Source organism: Doryrhamphus excisus, linkage group LG17 (assembly GCF_037039965.1).
Source record: "Doryrhamphus excisus strain RoL-2023G ecotype Guam linkage group LG17, RoL_Dexc_Guam_v1.1, whole genome shotgun sequence".
Classification (NCBI taxonomy): domain Eukaryota; kingdom Metazoa; phylum Chordata; class Actinopteri; order Syngnathiformes; family Syngnathidae; genus Doryrhamphus; species Doryrhamphus excisus.
Genome location: NC_136373.1, coordinates 14,466,273 through 14,486,637, shown reverse-complemented (window position 1 = coordinate 14,486,637; position 20,365 = coordinate 14,466,273). Strand labels below are relative to the sequence as shown.

Here is a 20,365-nt window from a genome sequence, read left to right as displayed (position 1 = left end):
TAGGAATAATCACTTGTATGATATTTAGTATTATATTTAGAACCACACAAGAATGATTTCATGTTAGAAACATCTTAATTTTTTCACTTTTTTCCATCTTTGAAAAAGAAAATGACCCCGTATAACAATAGAAAATGTGAGGATCCATTGTGTGTTGCATAAAGGTAAGTTAAAAATGTGAATGGCATGATATCAAAAATGTTTTTTGAGGAATACCTGGAATATGAAATGATAAAAAATTTTAATTACGAAGATATTTCAAGAAAACAACCTGACCAGGTCATTTTTGACCCACTTATGGAAGGTTGGGGTAGTAACACAAAAACAAAAAAATCTTAAAATGTATAAAAGGTAAGTTAAAAATGTGAATGGCATGATATCAAAAATGTTTTTTGAGGAATACCTGGAATGTGAAATGATAAAAAATTTTAATTACGAAGATATTTCAAGTAAACAACCTGACCGGGTCATTTTTGACCCACTTATGGAAGGTTGGGGTAGTAACACAAAAACAAAAATTTCTTAAAATTTATAAAAGGCAAGTTAAAAATGTGAATGGCATGATATCAAAAACATGTTTTTTGAGGAATACCTAGAATATGAAATGATGAAAAATTTTCATTACAAAGATATTTCAAGAAAACAACCTGACCGGGTCATTTTTGACCCACTTATGGAAGGTTGGGGTAGTAACACAAAAACAAAAATTTCTTAAAATTTATAAAAGGCAAGTTAAAAATGTGAATGGCATGATATCAAAGACATGTTTTTTGAGGAATACCTGGAATATGAAATTATAAAAATTTTTCATTACAAAGATATTTCAAGAAAACAACCTGACCGGGTCATTTTTGACCCACTTATGGAAGGTTGGGGTAGTAACACAAAAACAAAAATTTCATAAAATGTATAAAAGGTAAGTTAAAAATGTGAATGGCATGATATCAAAAACATGTATTTTGAGGAATAACTGGAATATGAAATGATAACAATTTTTCTTTACAAAGATATTTCAAGAAAACAACCTGATCGGGTCATTTTTGACCCACTTATGGAAGGTTGGGGTAGTAACACAAAAACAAAAATTTCTTAAAATGTATAAAAGGTAAGTTAAAAATGTAAATGGCATGATATCAAAAATATGTTTTTTGAGGAATACCTGGAATAGGAAATGATAAAAAATTTCATTACGAAGATATTTCAAGAAAACAACCTGACCGGGTCATTTTTGACCCACTTATGGAAGGTTGGGGTAGTAACACAAAAACCAAAATTTCTTAAAATTTATAAAAAGTAAGTTAAAAATGTGAACGGCATGATATCAAAAAAATGTTTTTTGAGGAATACCTGGAATATGTAATGATAAAAAATTGTCATTACGAAGATATTTCAAGAAAACAACTTGACCGAGTCATTTTTGACCCACTTATGCATCTAAGGGTTAAATGATGGTGCCACTGACGGCGGATGTAGGTCATCTCAAAGTCAAACCTCTTGTTTAATTTTGTAGAACTTAATCATAAACAATATATTACTCACTAATTGACCTATTGACCTGACCTTTGACTTTGTCTTTACTGGCATCCGCTTGCAAGTCAAACGCGAGGATGTTGAAAGACGAAAGCATATGCTAGATATTTCCTGAGGGTCCTGATGGAGGTCTGGTGAGGACATGGAAGTGGGAGAGCAAGCTGATACAATCAGTGCAGAAGCTCTACAGTACCCCCCCCCCCTACTGCTGATGGCCAGGAATAATGCTGTGTGGTTTGAATACAGCAATTTTCTATTCCATTGACTGAATCCGGACCAAAGCAGATTTCCTTTCCGAGGGTTGATATGTCGGGAGCTCCATGTGCCGTGAGGAAATATGTATTCCATTAGCAACAACTTCTTTCTATGAAGACATGTTTATCACTGTCACAGGATTCAGAACTCGAGTGTATTTACTATGAAGTCACTTTTTGAATTGACTTTATCGTCAATAAGAGCACCTTTTCATCAAGGTTTTGCTATTGAGCATAACCACTATCAGGTGTGTTTGAAACAATTTTGGTCAACTGGCAAAGGATCACGACAATGAAAGTAGGAGGGTTGGGAAAGAAGTACATGAATGTGAGCCAGAATCCGGTGCCAGTGTGTTGGGTTAAGATGTCCTAACTTGTTACGGTGCAATTGTGCAGAAGTGGTGCATGCGTGCCCACATGCGTTATTTGTATTCATATTTAGTTTCAATGAATAATGCATGAATATGAAGGTGCAACATCGGTTTTCACTCTTTTTGTGGTTTGTTTTGTTAGACGTGAACACAAGCAGTCTTTCATTCATTCATTTTCTACTGGAGCTGGAGCCTATCCCAGCTGTCTTCAGGCGAGAGGCAAGGCACTGGTGGCCAGCCAATCACAGAGCACATATAGACAAACAACCATTCACACTCACATTCATACCTATGGACAATTTGGAGTCGCTAATTAACCTAGCATGTTTTTGGAATGTGGGAAGAAACCGGAGTACCCGGAGAAAACCCACGCATGCACGGGGAGAACATGCAAACTCCACACAGAGATGGCCGAGGGTGGAATCGAACTCCAGTCTCCAAGCTGTGAGGCCTACACGCTAATAATTAATATAATGATCAGCTTCCTTGATTCATTCATTTTCTACCGTTTATCCGCACAAGGGTTGCGGGGGTGCTTGAGCCTATCCCAGCTGTCTTCAGGCGAGAGCCGGGGTACACACTGTACTGGTGGCCAGCCAATCACAGGGCACATATAGACAAACAACCATTCACACTCACATTCATACCTATGGACAATTTGGAGTCGCTAATTAACCTAGCATGTTTTTGGAATGTGGGAGGAAACCGGAGTACCCGGAGAAAACCTTACGCATGCATGGGGAGAACATGCAAACTCCACATAGAGATGACTGAGGGTGGAATCGAACTCGGGTGTTCTAGCTGTGTGGCCGGCGAGCTTGTTGTTATGATTCATCAGCACGTGGGAGCATTTTCACAGGAACCATGAAAATCCAAAGAAATACAGCTGAATAGGTGCAGATTCTGGAGGAAATATAAAGCTTTCTGTGCTGTAGCAGCTTTTACCCCCTGCTGAGTCTCTATGTCTTCTTCCTTCAGATTTATCATTATCATCCACGCTTTTCATGAAATGATTAAGCTGGTTAACTGGACTGTAACTCTTACTGAGGGGTTTACTGTATAATAGGAACAAAGTTACTCAAGATGTTTAATAAATGATCTGATCTTTAGGGTGTACAGTACAAGGTGGGAAGTCAACACATGTCGGTTTGTTTTGTAAAAAAAAAAAAAAAAAGAAAAAGCCTGCCAAAAATGTCTTATCTCTGCTCGCATGGCAGAAACACAAAGTGAAATTAAAAAGCAAATGAAATAGGAGTCTGTGTTATTGAGTCATAAACACCATTTATCATTCTCATACCATTACATTGAATTACATTCCATTACATTGCGGTGTGTTTTTGTTGACATTGTTTTTCACAATTTTGGGCCGTAATCTTGACCTTATCGCTTGCAAAGCGCAAACTGTGATACCGTGACCAACTTTGAATAAATAAAGAAAAAGAAAAAAAAATCACAAACACCCAGTCTTGGCAGAAGATGGCAGGTTCTTTGCAATGCTGCGAGCCAGAACGCTTTTTTTTTACGCTAGCAGAAGTTGCAGGTGTCGGAGATATGCTGATCAATTCCTCGCTATTTGTTCTTCCTTCTGGAATGTATGAATATGTTTTTTTAAATAAGTTGGAACAGAATATTTAATGGTTGTTTTTAGGTACACAAAATTACAGTAGTTAATGAGGAATGAACCTACCTAACCCTAAACACCACTCATTGGTTCCTCAGTAACTACTCTAAATGTATATGCCTTAGTCATTAGTTCATCATTAGTTCTCCATTGGTTCCTCGGTTTCTACTCTAAATGTATGCGCCTTAGTCGCTACTTAATCATTACTTCCTTGGTAACTACTCTAAATGTCTGTGCCTTAGTCACTACTTTATCATTAGTTCCTTGGTAACTACTCTAAATGTATGCGCCTTAGTCACTACTTTATCATGAGTTCCTCGGTAACTACTCTAAATGTACGTGCCTTAGTCACTACTTTATCATTAGTTCCTTGGTAACTACTCTAAATGTGCGCGCCTTAGTCACTAATTTATCATTTGTTCCTTGGTAACTACTCTAAATGTCTGTGCCTTAGTCACTACTTTATCATGAGTTCCTCGGTAACTACTCTAAATGTACAGTATGTGCTTTAGTCACTACTTTATCATTAGTTCCTTGGTAACTACTCTAAATGTACAGTATGTGCTTTAGTCACTACTTCATCATTAGTTCCTTGGTAACTACTCTAAATGTACAGCATGTGCTTTAGTCATTGGTTCCTTGGTAACTACTCTAAATGTACAGCATGTGATTTAGTCATTAATTCCTTGGTAACTACTCTAAATGTACAGTATGTGCTTTAGTCACTACTTTATCATTAGTTCCTTGGTAACTACTCTAAATGTACAGTATGTGCTTTAGTCACTACTTTATCATTAGTTCCTTGGTAACTACTCTAAATGTACAGCATGTGCTTTAGTCATTGGTTCCTTGGTAACTACTCTAAATGTACAGCATTTGATTTAGTCATTAGTTCCTTGGTAACTACTCTAAATGTACGCGCCTTAGTCACTACTTTATCAAGAGTTCCTTGGTAACTACTCTAAATGTACGTGCCTTAGTCACTACTTTATCATTAGTTCCTTGGTAACTACTCTAAATGTACAGCAATGCTTTAGTCATTAGTTTCTTGGTAACTACTCTAAATTTACAGCAATGCTTTAGTCATTAGTTTCTTGGTAACTACTCTAAATTTACAGCATGGGCTTTAGTCATTAGTTCCTTGGTAACTACTCTAAATGTACAGTATGGGCTTTAGTCATTAGTTCCTTGGTAACTACTCTAAATGTACAGTATGGGCTTTAGTCATTAGTTCCTTGGTAACTACTCTAAATTATTATTTAAATAAATTATTAAATAAATTATTCTTGTAAGACTTTTTTCATGGAAAATAAATGTTTTGCGAGTAATATTGAAATGAATGATATTTCCTGCTATGTGTCGTCTCTTTGGGTGTCTTTTAGAGCTGCTAAGCTAACCCTTTCCCAGTCTCCGCCATCTGTCAGCAGTCTCATCACACTTCACACCAGCTTAGCATAGCGAAGTCGGTGCCAAGGTGAAGGAATGCGACATGACAGGGCACCATGCAAGGCCGAGATTGGAATGATAGCTCAAGATGGCATATTATGCACACGGAATAGCGGGAATGCCTCCTCATTCTATGTCTGCGGTTAGCCGTCAGAGCATTTTAATAAAGCTCATTTATCACCCAACGTCTTGCTCGGATTATTTGCAAATCCTTTCACCGTAAAGACTTGCAGAGCCACATCGGAACGTCGGAGGATCACACACTCTATGAAAACAAAGTCATGAGCTGGCTTGTTGGGGGACCGTGTTGTCAGTGGTCTCGGGATCAAAGTTAATGGCTTTTACTTCACGCCGCCAAGAAGGGGATATTACTTTGCACCTGAGAACATATTTACTATATTTCTGAGGCAGCGTGGGTGTTCTTCTCGGAGGAAATTTCAGCTCTGTGTCCTTCGTTTAAACGGCTATATGCAACATTCACGAGTACAATGACCCAGTTTTGCTATGGCATCATGGAGTGTTTTTGTGGCATCCGCCGATGAGTTGTGGTCACAATCATAATCGTTGATTTAAGGACAATAAATTGCTAATTCCCATCCTTGGCCTTGCAAAAACGTAGCTTATGTTATTATGATTGTTATGTTATTAGTATTGAGCGTGTTGTCGTCATGTAAACCTGCATGTTTTGGCGATCAAGTCTGGCATATACTGAGACTTACAGTATGTACAATGTACAGTATGTGCTTTGGTAACTACTCTAAATGTACAGTATGTGCTTTAGTCATGAGTTCCTTGGTAACTACTCTAAATGTACAGTATGTGCTTTAGTCATGAGTTCCTTGGTAACTACTCTAAATGTACAGTATGTGCTTTAGTCATGAGTTCCTTGGTAACTACTCTAAATGTACAGTATGTTCTATAGTCATTAGGTCCTTGGTAACTACTCTAAATGTACAGTATATGCTTTAGTCATGAGTTCCTTGGTAACTACTCTAAATGTACAGTATGTGCTTTAGTCATACATTCAGTCATTCATATACAATAAAAGGGACTGAATTAGATTGAAGTCCAGACGTCCCCCCCCCCTTGTTGTTAGTTAGTTCCTTGGTAACTACTCTAAATGTACAGTGTGTGCTTTATTGTTCCTTGGTAACTACTCTAAATGTACAGTATGTGCTTTAGTCATGAGTTCCTTGGTAACTACTCTAAATGTACAGCATGTGCTTTAGTTATTGTTCCTTGGTAACTACTCTAAATGTACAGTATGTGCTTTAGTCATACATTTAGTCATTCATTTACAATAAAAGTGACTGAATTAGATTGAAGTCCAGACGCCCCCCCCCTTGTTGTTAGTTAGTTAGTTCCTTGGTAACTACTCTAAATGTACGTACAGTATGTGCTTTATTGTTCCTTGGTAACTACTCTAAATGTACAGTATGTGCTTTAGTCATGAGTTCCTTGGTAACTACTCTAAATGTACAGCATGTGCTTTAGTTATTGTTCCTTGGTAACTACTCTAAATGTACAGTATGTGCTTCAGTCATTCAGTTATTCATTTACAATAAAAGTGACTGAATTAGATTGAAGTCCAGATGCCCCCCCTTGTCGTTAGTTAGTTAGTTCCTTGGTAACTACTCTAAATGTACAGTATGTGCTTTAGTCGTTAGTTCCTTGGTAACTACTCTAAATGTACAGACTGTGCTTTAGTCATTAGTTCTTTGGTAACTACTCTAAATGTACAGTATGTGCTTTAGTCATGAGTTCCTTGGTAACTACTCTAAATGTACAGTATATGCTTTAGTCATTAGTTCCTTGGTAACTACTCTAAATGTACAGTATGTGCTTTAGTCATACATTCTGTCATTCATTTACAATAAAAGTGACTGAATTAGATTGAAGTCCAGATGCCCCCCCCTTGTCGTTAGTTAGTTAGTTCCTTGGTAACTACTCTAAATGTACAGTATGTGCTTTAGTCATTCGTTTACAATACAAGTGACTGAATTAGATTGAAGTCCAGACGCCCCCCCCCCGGCTGTTAGCTAGTTAGTTCCTTGGTAACTACTCTAAATGTACAGTATATGCTTTGGTCATTAGTTCCTTGGTAACTACTCTAAAAGTACAGTATGTGCTTTAGTCATTAGTTCCTTGGTAACTACTCTAAATGTACAGTATGTGCTTTAGTCATTAGTTCCTTGGTAACTACTCTAAATGTACAGTATGTGCTTTAGTCATTAGTTCCTTGGTAACTACTCTAAATGTACAGTATGTGCTTTAGTCATTAGTTCCTTGGTAACTACTCTAAAAGTACAGTATGTGCTTTAGTCATTAGTTCCTTGGTAACTACTCTAAATGTACAGTATGTGCTTTAGTCATTAGTTCCTTGGTAACTACTCTAAATGTACAGTATGTGCTTTAGTCATTAGTTCCTTGGTAACTACTCTAAATGTACAGTCACTCTCAAACACAAAAGATAATGATAATGTAAGATGATCAATGAACAGATGCAATATGAGTCAAAGTGTAGAAGTTATGATAGCATTGCCTAGCAACTTTGGTGCGTTCAAGGATATGCGAGTATGCGGGAATCCACTGAAGCTTATTTACAAAAATGATCAAATTAATTTTTGGACCGTTTTGAACCAACAAAAAACCCAAATGTTCCTGTTGCTCGGTGATAGAGGACAACATACAGTATTTTATCTCATAGAAATCAGATACCAGTGTGAGATGTTTACAGATTCTTCCGTGGATGGTATATATTATAACTTTTTCACAGTTTTTATGATGTGAGGTGGATTTTATAGGAACAGTGGGAACACAATATAATAACATAGACGTGAGATGCACAGCCCAAATTACGCAAAAAGATATGATGTCAGCATAACAGTATTTACTGGACGCTGTGCAGTGGTGTTTTCCCGCACGTGTCAGGTGCTTGACATTTGTGGGAAGCCAAGAAAGTAGAAAGCAGTCAAGTGGAGCGAGTCAAGTAGGTGAGGTCAGACTTTTCTCCACAATTAAAAAAAAAATAATAACATGAATTACTAGGTACAAAAATGATTTTTTTTTTTATTGTGATGATAAAATGAAACTTCAGTAATCACTTGGCTTGGTCAGCGTCTCTTTTATGAGAATAATATTCTTGTGCTCATTTCTGTACAATAAGAAACAGTTGGCAGCCATGGCCGCCATGTAACGTGTGATAGAACGACCTCCTTTGACTTGCACAGTTACAGAAATACAGTATTTTCCACGGTTATCATATATCAGTGGTTTCCCTTTTTTTTTTTATAAAAACAATTAAATAATGATTTAATTTCGCTGTGGTACAGCTGGACGTGCCAGACGGCTTCAAATGCTGATCCGCTAGTTTTGTATGTGTGTCAGGCTTTTGTCTGGTTGGCTGAATAGATGCGTGCCTTTTACGCCGTATCTGTGTCAGTGGGGGCGAGAGCGGGGGGAAACCCTGCCGAGGAGGTAAAAGGGGGGCAGTCGGCTATGAGAAAAAAAAAAAACGCGGAGAAAGAAAAAAGGGGGGAGGTGTGGAACGAGTCAACCGGTGGCAAAGTCACTCGACAGGCTGGTCCTAATGAAGGTTTCATCTGTCGTCACCTTGGTCCTGCTGTCATGCATCTCTGTGCAGAAGCAAAACCCGACTTTTCCCGGAGAGCCTCTGTGACCGCATGAGATAGCATCTTGACTTCTAGCTTCTAGCGCCGTGCCCTTTAAGCACTAACGGCTTCGTAATAACAACGATACCTGCTTATCCCGACGCCCCTAGGACTTGGCTGACTGATGTCAACATAAGTAGTTGTTCACCTAACCAGAATGAAAAAAACGAAATTAGCCATTACTTGCACATTTGGAAGAATAAAATTAGCTTGAATAACAACTTGGAAGAATTTCCAAGTTAGGTTGATTAACTCAATTTGTAAGATTTAGGTAAGACTCATCAGTCTCAGTTGCACAGCGGTCAAGTGGTTAGCGTGAAGTTCCCGGATGCATACTGCAGTCAGAAATGTTGAGTATGTATCATCGGCTTATTACTCGCACCCAAATTACCCATGATCACTACCGTGACGTGTTCAGGTACACGACCAGCGTAGTAATTCCGAGCCACATCTGTACACATGTCAGCCTGAAATAAACCCGAACAGAACAGGGTATAACAAGGACTCTTTTGCACAATAATAATAATAATACTTGATAATTTGATGCACATAGCCAGGTTGCTGATGTAATGATGATTTAGATTTTTTTATCCATCCATCCATCCATTTTCCTCCGCTTATCCGGGTCCGGGTCGCGGGGGCAGCAGTCTTCGTAGGGAAGCCCAGACTTCCCGGTCCCTGACCACCTCCTCCAGCTCCACCGGGAGGACTCCAAGGCGTTCCCTGACCAGCTGTGAGACAGCGTGTCCTAGGTCTGCCCCGGGGCCTTTTCCCGACTGGGCATGCCCAGAACACCTCACCAGGGAGGCATCCCGGAGGCATCCAGACTAGATGCCCGAGCCACCTCAACTGACTCCTCTCGGCTCTACTCTGAGCCCCTTTCGATATAGTCAACGACAATTACCACCACTTCCTTCAAGTTGAATTCTCATGCGTATGTTGAATGTAAACACATCAATAAACACCACAATCCAATTTCCACTCATCGTGGGTGCTGTTCATCCCCGTGGGCTAATTTTATGTTTATAGAAACTTGTCTTCACGTCAAGTGGGCCTGGTGGGATCGTGTGTCTATGCCTTTCTCCCATGAGATTTCACACACAATGCCTTGCTCGTGCGATGCGTGCGGGAATCTATCTTTGAGGGAAATATATTTCGAAGGAATACTGATGGCTTATTTGTGTTTGTACGTTACAGCTGTCCGCTGATCAGATTATGACCAAGTTTATTCCTTGTTTGGGGTTTTCATCTCACCCCCATGTCTCGGTCTTTTGTATGCTTTGACTTTCACGCGCCGTGGGTCCTTCCTGTGGCTCCCAGCGACAGAGTCTTCTTCAGTCTGTGTGGCCGGGGCTCCCTTTTCTCTCATCTAAACCGCCATCGCCACATGGCTTCCATCATAACCACCGTAGCTTTTCCATTTTCTACAGGAACAAATTAATGAATGTCTTTATTTCTTGGTGCTGTCTGTGTGTGTGTGTGTGTGTGTGTGTGTGTGTGAATGACAAAGTACAGACGTACACACACAGACCTCCCAATGTAATTTTTCCACCTAATTGCCCTGATCTACTTATTACTTGTCGTCAAAAGCCAAATCCATAACGTGAGCTCACTCTTATCTGCTCTACTGCCAAATAAGTTCCACCTGAGTGCTGTAATCTGCTTTGATTGACCCTTCATTCACCTTCACTCAAGCAGAAAGGGGGTCATTCCTAGCCAGTAGCTATATGACACGTTGACAAATGATATTGTTATACTTTTGCTATTGTAATATTTACTTGCAAATACATCAGTTAGATCAGGGGGGCCCGGGGGGCTTTATGGCACAAAGGCTTGTTTCATATTGGCTCATTGTAAAAATAACATCAAACTAAAAAAAAAACAGCAAAAATTAGAAGGAATAAAATTATTGAAGTTTTTTATATTTATATATTTTTTAGCCTTTTTTACAAAATTTGAAAATACATTAAATTACCAGAGTTGCCCCCCAGCTCAGCCCGGGTAGGTGGAAGCCAATTGGGGGGTTGGCAGTGGTTGAATTCCTTCCTGCAGCTGTCAAACTCTATAATATAAACTGCTCCAAAAATCCTGTGCAATAACTGTGCAATAAACCGTGCAATAAACCGTGCAATAAATGAGTAACAAAATAGACCTTTGGCTTGATCATGCACACACCTTGATTTTGTACTTTTTATACTTTTTTTTTCTTTTTTTTTTTAGCGTGTTTGCTGCTGTAAACTTGGAATTTTCTCTTTGTAGGACTAATAAAGGCATATCTTATGAGCGTTAGCCTTTCTTCACAAAATTTGAAAATACATTAAAATACCAGAGTTGCCCCCAGGGTAAGTGGAAGCCAATGGGCAGTGGTTGAATTCCTTCCTGCAACTGTCAGACTCTATAATATAAACTGCTCCAAAAATCCTGTACAATAACCGTGCAATAAACTGTGCAATAATTTTGCAATAAACGAGTAACAACATGTACACAGCTGTAAGTAGTGTATATAACTTTTTCATTTGTGTTACCTTTATTTTGCAATTTCTATACTTTTTTTAACTCGTTTTTTTTTACTGCATTTGCTGCTGTAAACCTGGAATTTCCCCTTTGTAGCACTAACCGTGCAATAATCATGCAATAAATGAGTAACAAAATAGACCCGTGGCTTGATCAACATGCACACAGCTGTAAGTAGTGTATTTAACTTACCTTGATTTTGCATTTACTATACTTTTTTTTTTTTTTACTCGTTTTTTTACCGCGTTTGCTGCTGTAAACTTGGAATTTCCCCTTTGTAGCACTAATAAAGGCATATCTTATCCTATCTTATCTGTGTGGGCCTATCATCGAAACACCACTGAATGAGGGTGCCCACCTTTATGACCCCAAGGAACTTTGAAACCCACCCCACACCCACAGCATCGCAAATATAACTACTACTACTACCTATATCAAAATTCTGTATTGTCATTTTTCCCCTCTCTCCATCATCTCCAATGATCAAGCCTGAATGTCATTTCAGTGAGGTCAGGGCAAAGTTTATTGCCTGAAATGTCTTAGATATAATTACTTAGATATAGATCACGCAGATGTAGAACTTGATTTCCCTTGGCGACTCCAAAACAACCAAACTCTCCATGCTTGTGTGTTATTTTAGTCACTTTGCAGTGGACTGAGGGTCTAAATGGGGGATGCTATTCTTTAATGTTGCCTTTTTTTGAACCATCCAGGTTGATTTTATGACAGACACGTGCAAAGGTATGATTCACTGAGCACCTCTCAGGTTGAGGTCGGCACGCCAGCCGTGCTTCAAAACTGCCTCGGCGGAATGTTTTGGCCCCAACATGAAGAATCAAGTTGAATTTGAAGCGTCACTGCACACAGCTATTTCAGAAAAGATGTCTTTGCATCAACGTACCTGTCTAAACACACTATAGACCTGCCTTAGTATCTGATTTGCTCTGGTACAATAAAAAAAGCAATAAGCTATTATGCTGCATACTGTATATCAGCTGGTTTCAGGTGAACATAACTGTTTGAGCTGGGGCCCTCAAATTTTTTTTTTCCTGTCAGTGAATAAGCTCCTTGGTTTCGTCCCCGGGTAGGAAAATGTCTGCTTTTTGGTGTGTATCCGTGCCAAACGGTATGGAACTAATCTCCACTGAGCTATTTCTCATTAGAGTGTAGGGCCTCTGAGAGGTGCATCAGAGTGTGGACCACAGACAGGAACAGGAGAAGATGTGTCTGTTCCTGCAGATGTGCCTTATTTAGTGTCGGGAAGGAATAACTTTCTGACAGTTTTATTGCAGTCCGGAATAAAAGGCTAAAAAGTTGAGTATAAGTCTTGAGTGAATGGCTGGAAGAAAGAAGAAGTCTTTACCATGGTAACAAATATGCTCCTATAGCAGGCTAGTCCGTAGCAGGCAGGGTACTGATGCATCGCTGTCATGCAGTGTTGTGGTCATAGCAGAGCTTGCGCTAGCTAAAGTGATAAGATTTTATATGGCGCTAACAGACCAAGCACGCCTTTCAGGGGTCGCCACAGCAAATCAAATCGGCCTCTCTGACTTTATCTCCGAGGTCTCTAACATGGAATGTCCCTCTGATGTACTCGTTCCTGATCCTATCTATCCTGGTCACTCCCAATGAGAATATCAGCATCCTCATTTTTGCTACCTCCAGTTCTACTTCCTGTCTTTTCCTCAGTGGCAAATGTTGTTTGGTCTCTAGACCTGGTCTCACCAGGTAACAGAGACTCTGTGGTCTCCAAACAACATTGAGCATGGTGAGGTTCTCATCTGGACATGTCCAAACCATCTCAGTCTGGCCTCTCTGACTTTATCTCCAAGGCCTCTAACATGTAATGTCCCTTTGATGTACTCGTTTCTGATCCTATCTATCCTGGTCACTCCCAACAAGAACCTCAGCATCCTCATCTCTGCTACCTCCAGTTCTGCTTCCTGTCTTTTCCTCAGTGTCAAATGTTGTTTGGAGGCTACAGAGTCTCTGTTACCTGGTGAGACCAGGTCTAGAGACCAAACAACATTTGCCACTGAGGAAAAGACAGGAAGCAGAACTGGAGGTAGCAGAGATGAGGATGCTGAGATTCTCATTGGGAGTGACCAGGATAGATAGGATCAGAGGATGCTGAGATGATGATGCTGAGGTTCTTTCTCATCTGGACATGTCCGAACTATCTCAGTCTGGCCTCTCTGACTTTATCTCCAAGGCCTCTAACATGTAATGTCCCTCTGATCTACTCGTTCCTGATCCTATCCATCCTGGTCACTCCTGATGAGAACCTCAGCATCCTCATCTCTGCTACCTCCAGTTCTGCTTCCTGTCTTTTCCTCAGTGGCAAATGTTGTTTGGTCTCTAGACCTGGTCTCACCAGGTAACAGAGACTCTGTAGTCTCCAAACAAAATTTGACACTGAGGAAAAGACAGGAAGCAGAACTGGAGGTAGCAGAGATGAGGATGCTGAGGTTCTCATCTGGACATGTCCAAACCTTCTCAGTCCGGCCTCTCTGACTTTATCGCCAAGGTCTCTAACATGTAATGTCCCTCTGATGTACTCATTCCTGATCCTATCTATCCTGGTCGCTCCCGATGAGAACCTCAGCATCCTCATCTCTGCTTCCTCCAGTTCTGCTTCCTGTTTTTTCCTCAGTGGCAAATGTTGTTTGGTCTCGAGACTTGGTCTCACCAGGTAACAGAGACTCTGTAGTCTCCAAACAACATTGAGGATGCTGAGGTTCTCATCTGGACATGTCCCAACCATCTCAGTCTAGCCTTTCTGACTTTATCTTCAAGGTCTCTAATATGTAATGTCCCTCTGATGTACTCGTTCCTGATCCTATCTATCCTGGTCACTCCCAATGAGAACCCTCAGCATCATGCTGAGGTTCTCATCTGGACATGTCCAAACCATCTCAGTCTGGCCTCTCTTACTTTATCTCCAAGGTCTCTAACATGTAATGTCCCTCTGATGTGCTCGTTCCTGATCCTATCTATCCTGGTCACTCCCAATGAGAACCTCAGCATCCTCACCTCTGCTACCTCCAGTTCTGCTTCCTGTCTCTAGACCTGGTCTCACCACAGTTGTGTATACCTTTCCTTTCATTTTAGCTGAAACTCTTCTATCTCACATCACGCCTGACATTTTTCTGACCCCAAGTATTTAAAATCTGTATCTCTTCTCCCTGTAACCTCACTCTTCCACTTGGGTCCCTCTCATTCACACACATATACTCTGTTTTGCTGTGGCTGATCTTTATTCCTCTACTTTCCAAGGCAAAACCGTATGCTGGAAAAAAACATTGAAAACAAGTCAATTTAGCTTCAATTACATAACTTTGAACACAAAGTTTTAAAGTTAATTAGTTTTCCAATATAGCTGATATAGCAATTCTGTCTATCATTAAGGGCCATTTTAAGTTTACAAAGCACACTAACACTATGCAGGCTAAACCAAAAAAGGCCCAGTCATGGTCTGTTATTTATAAACACATTCAACACCAACACTTCTCAGCGTCCCGACTTCCCGTTCACTCAGATTTATTCCTTCTGGATGTTGTTGCCTGTGTGACATTTTCCATAAAAGACCAGCACCACTCATTAGGCATTTGAACCATGTATGGTTACTGGTACTGAAAGGGCAAAACAGTTTGGGATCCGATCCTCTTTCACCAAATAACACATCGTAAATCAGGATAAGGTTGTAAGGATACAAAAACATGACTGGAATGGGAGTTGGTGCGGATTTCGGAACGCAGCCTTTCATCACACGTGGTCTACTGGTCTGCTGGTCTCATACTGAGATCACAGTAAATATATTGCATAGGAGTATTTCCTTTAGTGACATGTAAGAGTGATGGCATTTTAACATCCATACAGAGGTAGATAAAAAAATGGAGGGGTTTCCTACAGCCACAGCTGTTTCTTGACAGAGTAGTTCAATGGTTTTGTAGACCATGCATCTCATTATTCATTCATTCATTCATTTTCTACCGCGTATCCTTACGAGGGGGGGTGCTGGAGCCTGTCCCAGCTGTCTTTGGGCAAGAGGCGCGGGGTACACACTGGACTGATGGCCAGCCAACAGGGCACATATAGACAAACAACCATTCACACTCACATTCATACCTATGGACAATTTGGAGTCGCTAATTAACCGAGCATGTTTTTGGAATGTGGGAGGAAACCGGAAAACCTACGCACACACGGGAAGAACACTCCACGCAGAGATGCCTGAGCAGGGGGATCGAACCCGGGTCTCTTAGCTGTGCGCTAAGCACTCCACTACTGACTAAATATTCATTCATTCATTTTCTACTGCTTATCTTCATGAGGGTCGCGGGGTGCTGGAGCCGGGGTACACCCTGGACTGGTGGCCAGCCAATCACAGGGCACATATAGACAAACAACCATTCACACTCACATTCATACCTATGGACAATTTGGAGTCGCCAATTAACCTAGCATGTTTTGGGTTAGGGTTCGACTTGCAAGTCCTGTTGCCAGTTTGTATGTTAAAAGTTGAAATACTTAGAAAGCAACTGGCGGGTCGGATTCAAACACTTGGTGAGCCGCTTGTGGCCCCCGAGCCGTATTTTACTCATGCCTGGTTTAAAGTCTTTAATTAACCAAAGATGCGTGTTTTTGGAACTATGTGTACCTGTCGTAAACTCCACACAGGTCCGAACCAAGAACCACTAAATTGTGTGGGTGTTTCTGCAAAACAAAAAACAAAAACATCCTCCTTGGTGGATACGGAGAATCGGAATGGATCTGGGTTTGACTGATCTTCCTGTTGACATAGTGACATCTTTTTACTAAAAGAGGGGTATGATTTCCACATGATATTTACCATAGCGGCCCTACACATGTGGTGGGAAAATGTTTGTGTGTCACGAGAAAGGCACCCGAAGACATCAGACACGGAGTGCTTATTCTGTCTGGTTCGGTGTCTGGAAGTAGGCTGTGTGTGCCCACAAAACTGGCAGCCGGCATACATCCTCTCTCTCTGTGTCTCTCTCTCCCTCTCATTTCATCCGCTAAAGGGATTTGACTCTCTAGCCAGCGACAATAATGAATAGAAGCTTTGGGGTTTGAATCCCAAGGGTATGCACCAATCGGTGTGTGTTTCTCACACTTAAGAATGGGATTAGCGGCAGCTGTTTGTAAAGAAGAGGCGCTCGTGTGCACAAGTGTGGGGGTGTCCGGTGGTATGCATTGTGGTTGTCTACCACCGTGCATTTAGCTTCTATGTAGTTCGGGGTAAAGTTACTACATTAACTACAACTATACATCATAATAATCATGAACGTATACATCATTTATATTTGTTGTTATACGTAAATTTGGACCGCCACAAGTTGATACTACACTAATGAACACATTTTATGGGACTGCACAGTGGTCGAGTGGTTAGCGAGCAGGCCTCGCAGCTAGGAGACCCGAGTTCGATTCCACCCTCGGGCATCTCTGTGTGCATGTCTGGGTTTTCTTCGGTTTCCTCCCACATTCCAAAAACATGCTAGGTTAATTGGCGACTCCAAATTGTCCATAGGTATGAATGTGAGTGTGAATGGTTGTTTGTCTATATGTGCCCTGTGATTGGCTGGCCACCAGTCCAGGGTGTACCCCGCCTCTTGTTCAAAGACAGCTGGGATAGGCTCCAGCACCCCCCGCGACCCTTGTGAAGATAAACAGTAGAAAATGAGTGGTTAGCGAGCAGGCCTCACAGCTAGGAGACCCGGGTTCGATTCCACCCGCGGGCATCTATGTGTGGGTTTTCTCCGGTTTCCTCCCACATTCCAAAAACATGCTAGGTTAATTAGTGACTCCAAATTGTCCATAGGTATGAATGTGAGTGTGAATGGTTGTTTGTCTATATGTGCCCTGTGATTGGCTGGCCACCAGTCCAGGGTGTACCCCGCCTCTCGTTCAAAGACAGCTGGGATAGGCTCCAGCACCCCTCGCGACCCTCGTGAAGATAAGCAGTAGAAAATGAATGAATTAAAAAGTGTAGGGCTGCACGGTGAGCGAGTGGTTAACACGCAGGCCTCGCAGCTAGAAGACCCGCGTTCAATTCCACCCTCAGCCATCTCTGTATGGAATTGCATGTTCTCCCTGTGCATGCATGGGTTTTCTCCTGGTACTCCGGTTTCCCCCCACATTCCAAAAACATGCTAGGTTAATTAGCGACTCTAAATTGTCCATAGGTATGAATGTGAGTGTGAATGGTTGTTTGTCTATATGTGCCCTGTGATTGGCTGGCCACCAGTCCAGGGTCATTTGGCGGAATGCAGTCTACACCCTAGTATAGTACTGTACAATAATAAGAATATTGCTAAACAATACACAAGAAATTGCTCTGTCATTGTGTTTGTATCTGCATTGCAGCATAACTCTAAGACTTAGTTACACTGTCGAGTCCTTCCTGACTAAGTCATGATGTATTTTTTCCAAATATATACATTTAAATGTGCATACACTGACTAAACAGAAGCGTCAATGCAGCGGTAAGAGTACACAGCTCAGCTGCATTAAAAGGCGGTGCAGTCACTTGCTGTATCTGCAGCACTCCTCCACCTTTTTTCTGCTGAGTCAGAAAGCGTTCAAGAGCATTGATGACATTGTATCACACTGTGCTCAACACTGCCACCCTCTGTCACAAGTGCAGACTGCAGATAACCAATGCAGAAAACGTTCACGTCCATCTCAAGGCTCAGTTTTCAGTATGTTTCCATAACAAAATTAACGAGTGGATTGTTCCTTCGCCATTGTGATGTTTCCGCTCTGAATTTGCATAATAGTCAGCTGCAGATTCTGCTTCGTCAGCGCAATGAAGCTGCTCTCTCTAATTCTGTGCAGATGTGGCGTCGGCTGTCCAATTGGCCTGATTTTTTTTTTTTCTCTCACAGCATATTTTTCACATTTAGCTACTCTGCCATCGATAGTCCTAAGACACAAGGAAGTTATGTTTGAGAGGAAGTGAGTGTTTTTTTCATGAATACGCCACCGTCGGTAGGCAGTTCATTTAGGGTCTTTGCTTCACTGGCATTTTCTGTGACTTCATATCCACATAAGTAACTGCTGTCTTCGTTTTCCCTTTCCATGCAGAAAAACTGTACAACTCCACTGGAAGGGAGCTGAGGAGAGCCCTGTTTTCCCTCAAGCAGATATTTCAGGTAATTATTTCACCTTTTTCATCAGACAAATATAGTCAATTTGGCTATTCACCAAATACTGTAATGTACAGTTCGCTGACTGCACTGTCTTCCGCCCCTCCCCAGGATGACAAGGACCTGGTGCACGAGTTTGTGGTGGCCGAGGGACTGACCTGTCTGGTAAAAGTGGGAGCTGAAGCCGACCAGAACTACCAGAATTACATCCTCAGAGGTACTTGACCCCGAGCACTGAACAGTGTTGCACCAGTCCACTTGATACACACTTCGTCTTATTGCTAGCCCTGAAAGATATGGGAAAAAAAATTATCCCAATGGTAAGTCGAAATAATCAGATAAAAAGTTGAAATAATGAGATAAAAAGTTGAAATAATGAGAAAGTCGAAATAATGAGATAAGAAAATCGAAATAACGAGATAAAAAGTCGACATTTTGAGATAAGAAAGTCTAAATAATGAGACAACAAAGTCGGAATAATGAGATAAAAAAGTTGAAATAATGAGATAAAAAAGTCAAAATGAGATAGAATGTCGAAACTATGAGATAGAAAGTCGACATTTTGAGATAAGAAAGTTGAAATTATGAGCTAGAAAGTCCTAATGAGATAAAAAGTTGAAATAATGAGATAGAAAGTTGAAATTACGAGATAGAAAGTCGACATTTTGAGATAAGAAAATCAAAATTATGAGCTAGTAAGTCCTAATGAGATAAAAAGTCAAAATAATGAGATAAAAAGTCGAAATAATGAGATAAAAAGTTGAAATAATGAGATAAAAAGTCGAAATAATGAGATAAAAAGTCGAAATGATGAGATAAAAAGTCGAAATAATGAGATAAAAAGTTGACATTTTGAGATAAGAAAATCGAAATTATGAGCTAGTAAGTCCTAATTAGATAAAAAGTCTAAATAATGTGATAAAAAGTCTAAATAATGTGATAAAAAGTCTAAATAATGTGATAAAAAGTCTAAATAATGAGATAGAACGTCAAAATAATGAGATATAAAGTCAAAATAATGAGAAAATCGAAATAATGAGATAAAGTCAAAATAATGATATGGAAAGTTGACATTACGATAAATAATGAGATAACAAAGTCGGAATAATGAGATAAAAAAGTCGGAATAATGAGATAAAAAAGTCGAAATAATGAGATAAAAAAGTCAAAATGAGATAGAATGTCGAAACTATGAGATAGAAAGTCGACATTTTGAGATAAGAAAGTTGAAATTATGAGCTAGAAAGTCCTAATGAGATAAAAAGTTGAAATAATGAGATAGAAAGTCGAAATTACGAGATAGAAAGTCGACATTTTGAGATAAGAAAATCAAAATTATGAGCTAGTAAGTCCTAATGAGATAAAAAGTCGAAATAATGAGATAAAAAGTCGAAATTACGAGATAGAAAGTCGAAATTACGAGATAGAAAGTCGAAATTACGAGATAGAAAGTCGAAATTACGAGATAGAAAGTCGACATTTTGAGATAAGAAAATCGAAATTATGAGCTAGTAAGTCCTAATGAGATAAAAAGTTGAAATAATGAGATAAAAAAGTCGAAATAATGAGATAAAAAGTCGAAATAATGAGATAAAAAAGTCGAAATAATGAGATAAAAAGTCGAAATTACGAGATAGAAAGTCGACATTTTGAGATAAGAAAATCGAAATTATGAGCTAGTAAGTCCTAATTAGATAAAAAATCTATGGAAAGTTGACATTACGATAAATAATGAGATAACAAAGTCGGAATAATGAGATAAAAAAGTCGGAATAATGAGATAAAA

At 40.0% G+C, this 20,365-nt stretch overlaps 1 protein-coding gene across 2 annotated transcripts in view; it reads left to right on the top strand.

The window, feature by feature from the left end:
• The window catches only part of fhod3b (formin homology 2 domain containing 3b), a 129,397-nt gene that overhangs the window by 56,996 nt on the left and 52,036 nt on the right, over positions 1-20,365 (top strand). For both annotated transcript variants that reach the window (XM_058083359.2, XM_058083357.2), the window contains exons 5-6: positions 18,518-18,585; positions 18,691-18,796. In XM_058083359.2, coding sequence (XP_057939342.2) covers positions 18,518-18,585; positions 18,691-18,796 — 174 coding nt within the window. The remainder of the gene's footprint in view (positions 1-18,517; positions 18,586-18,690; positions 18,797-20,365) is intronic.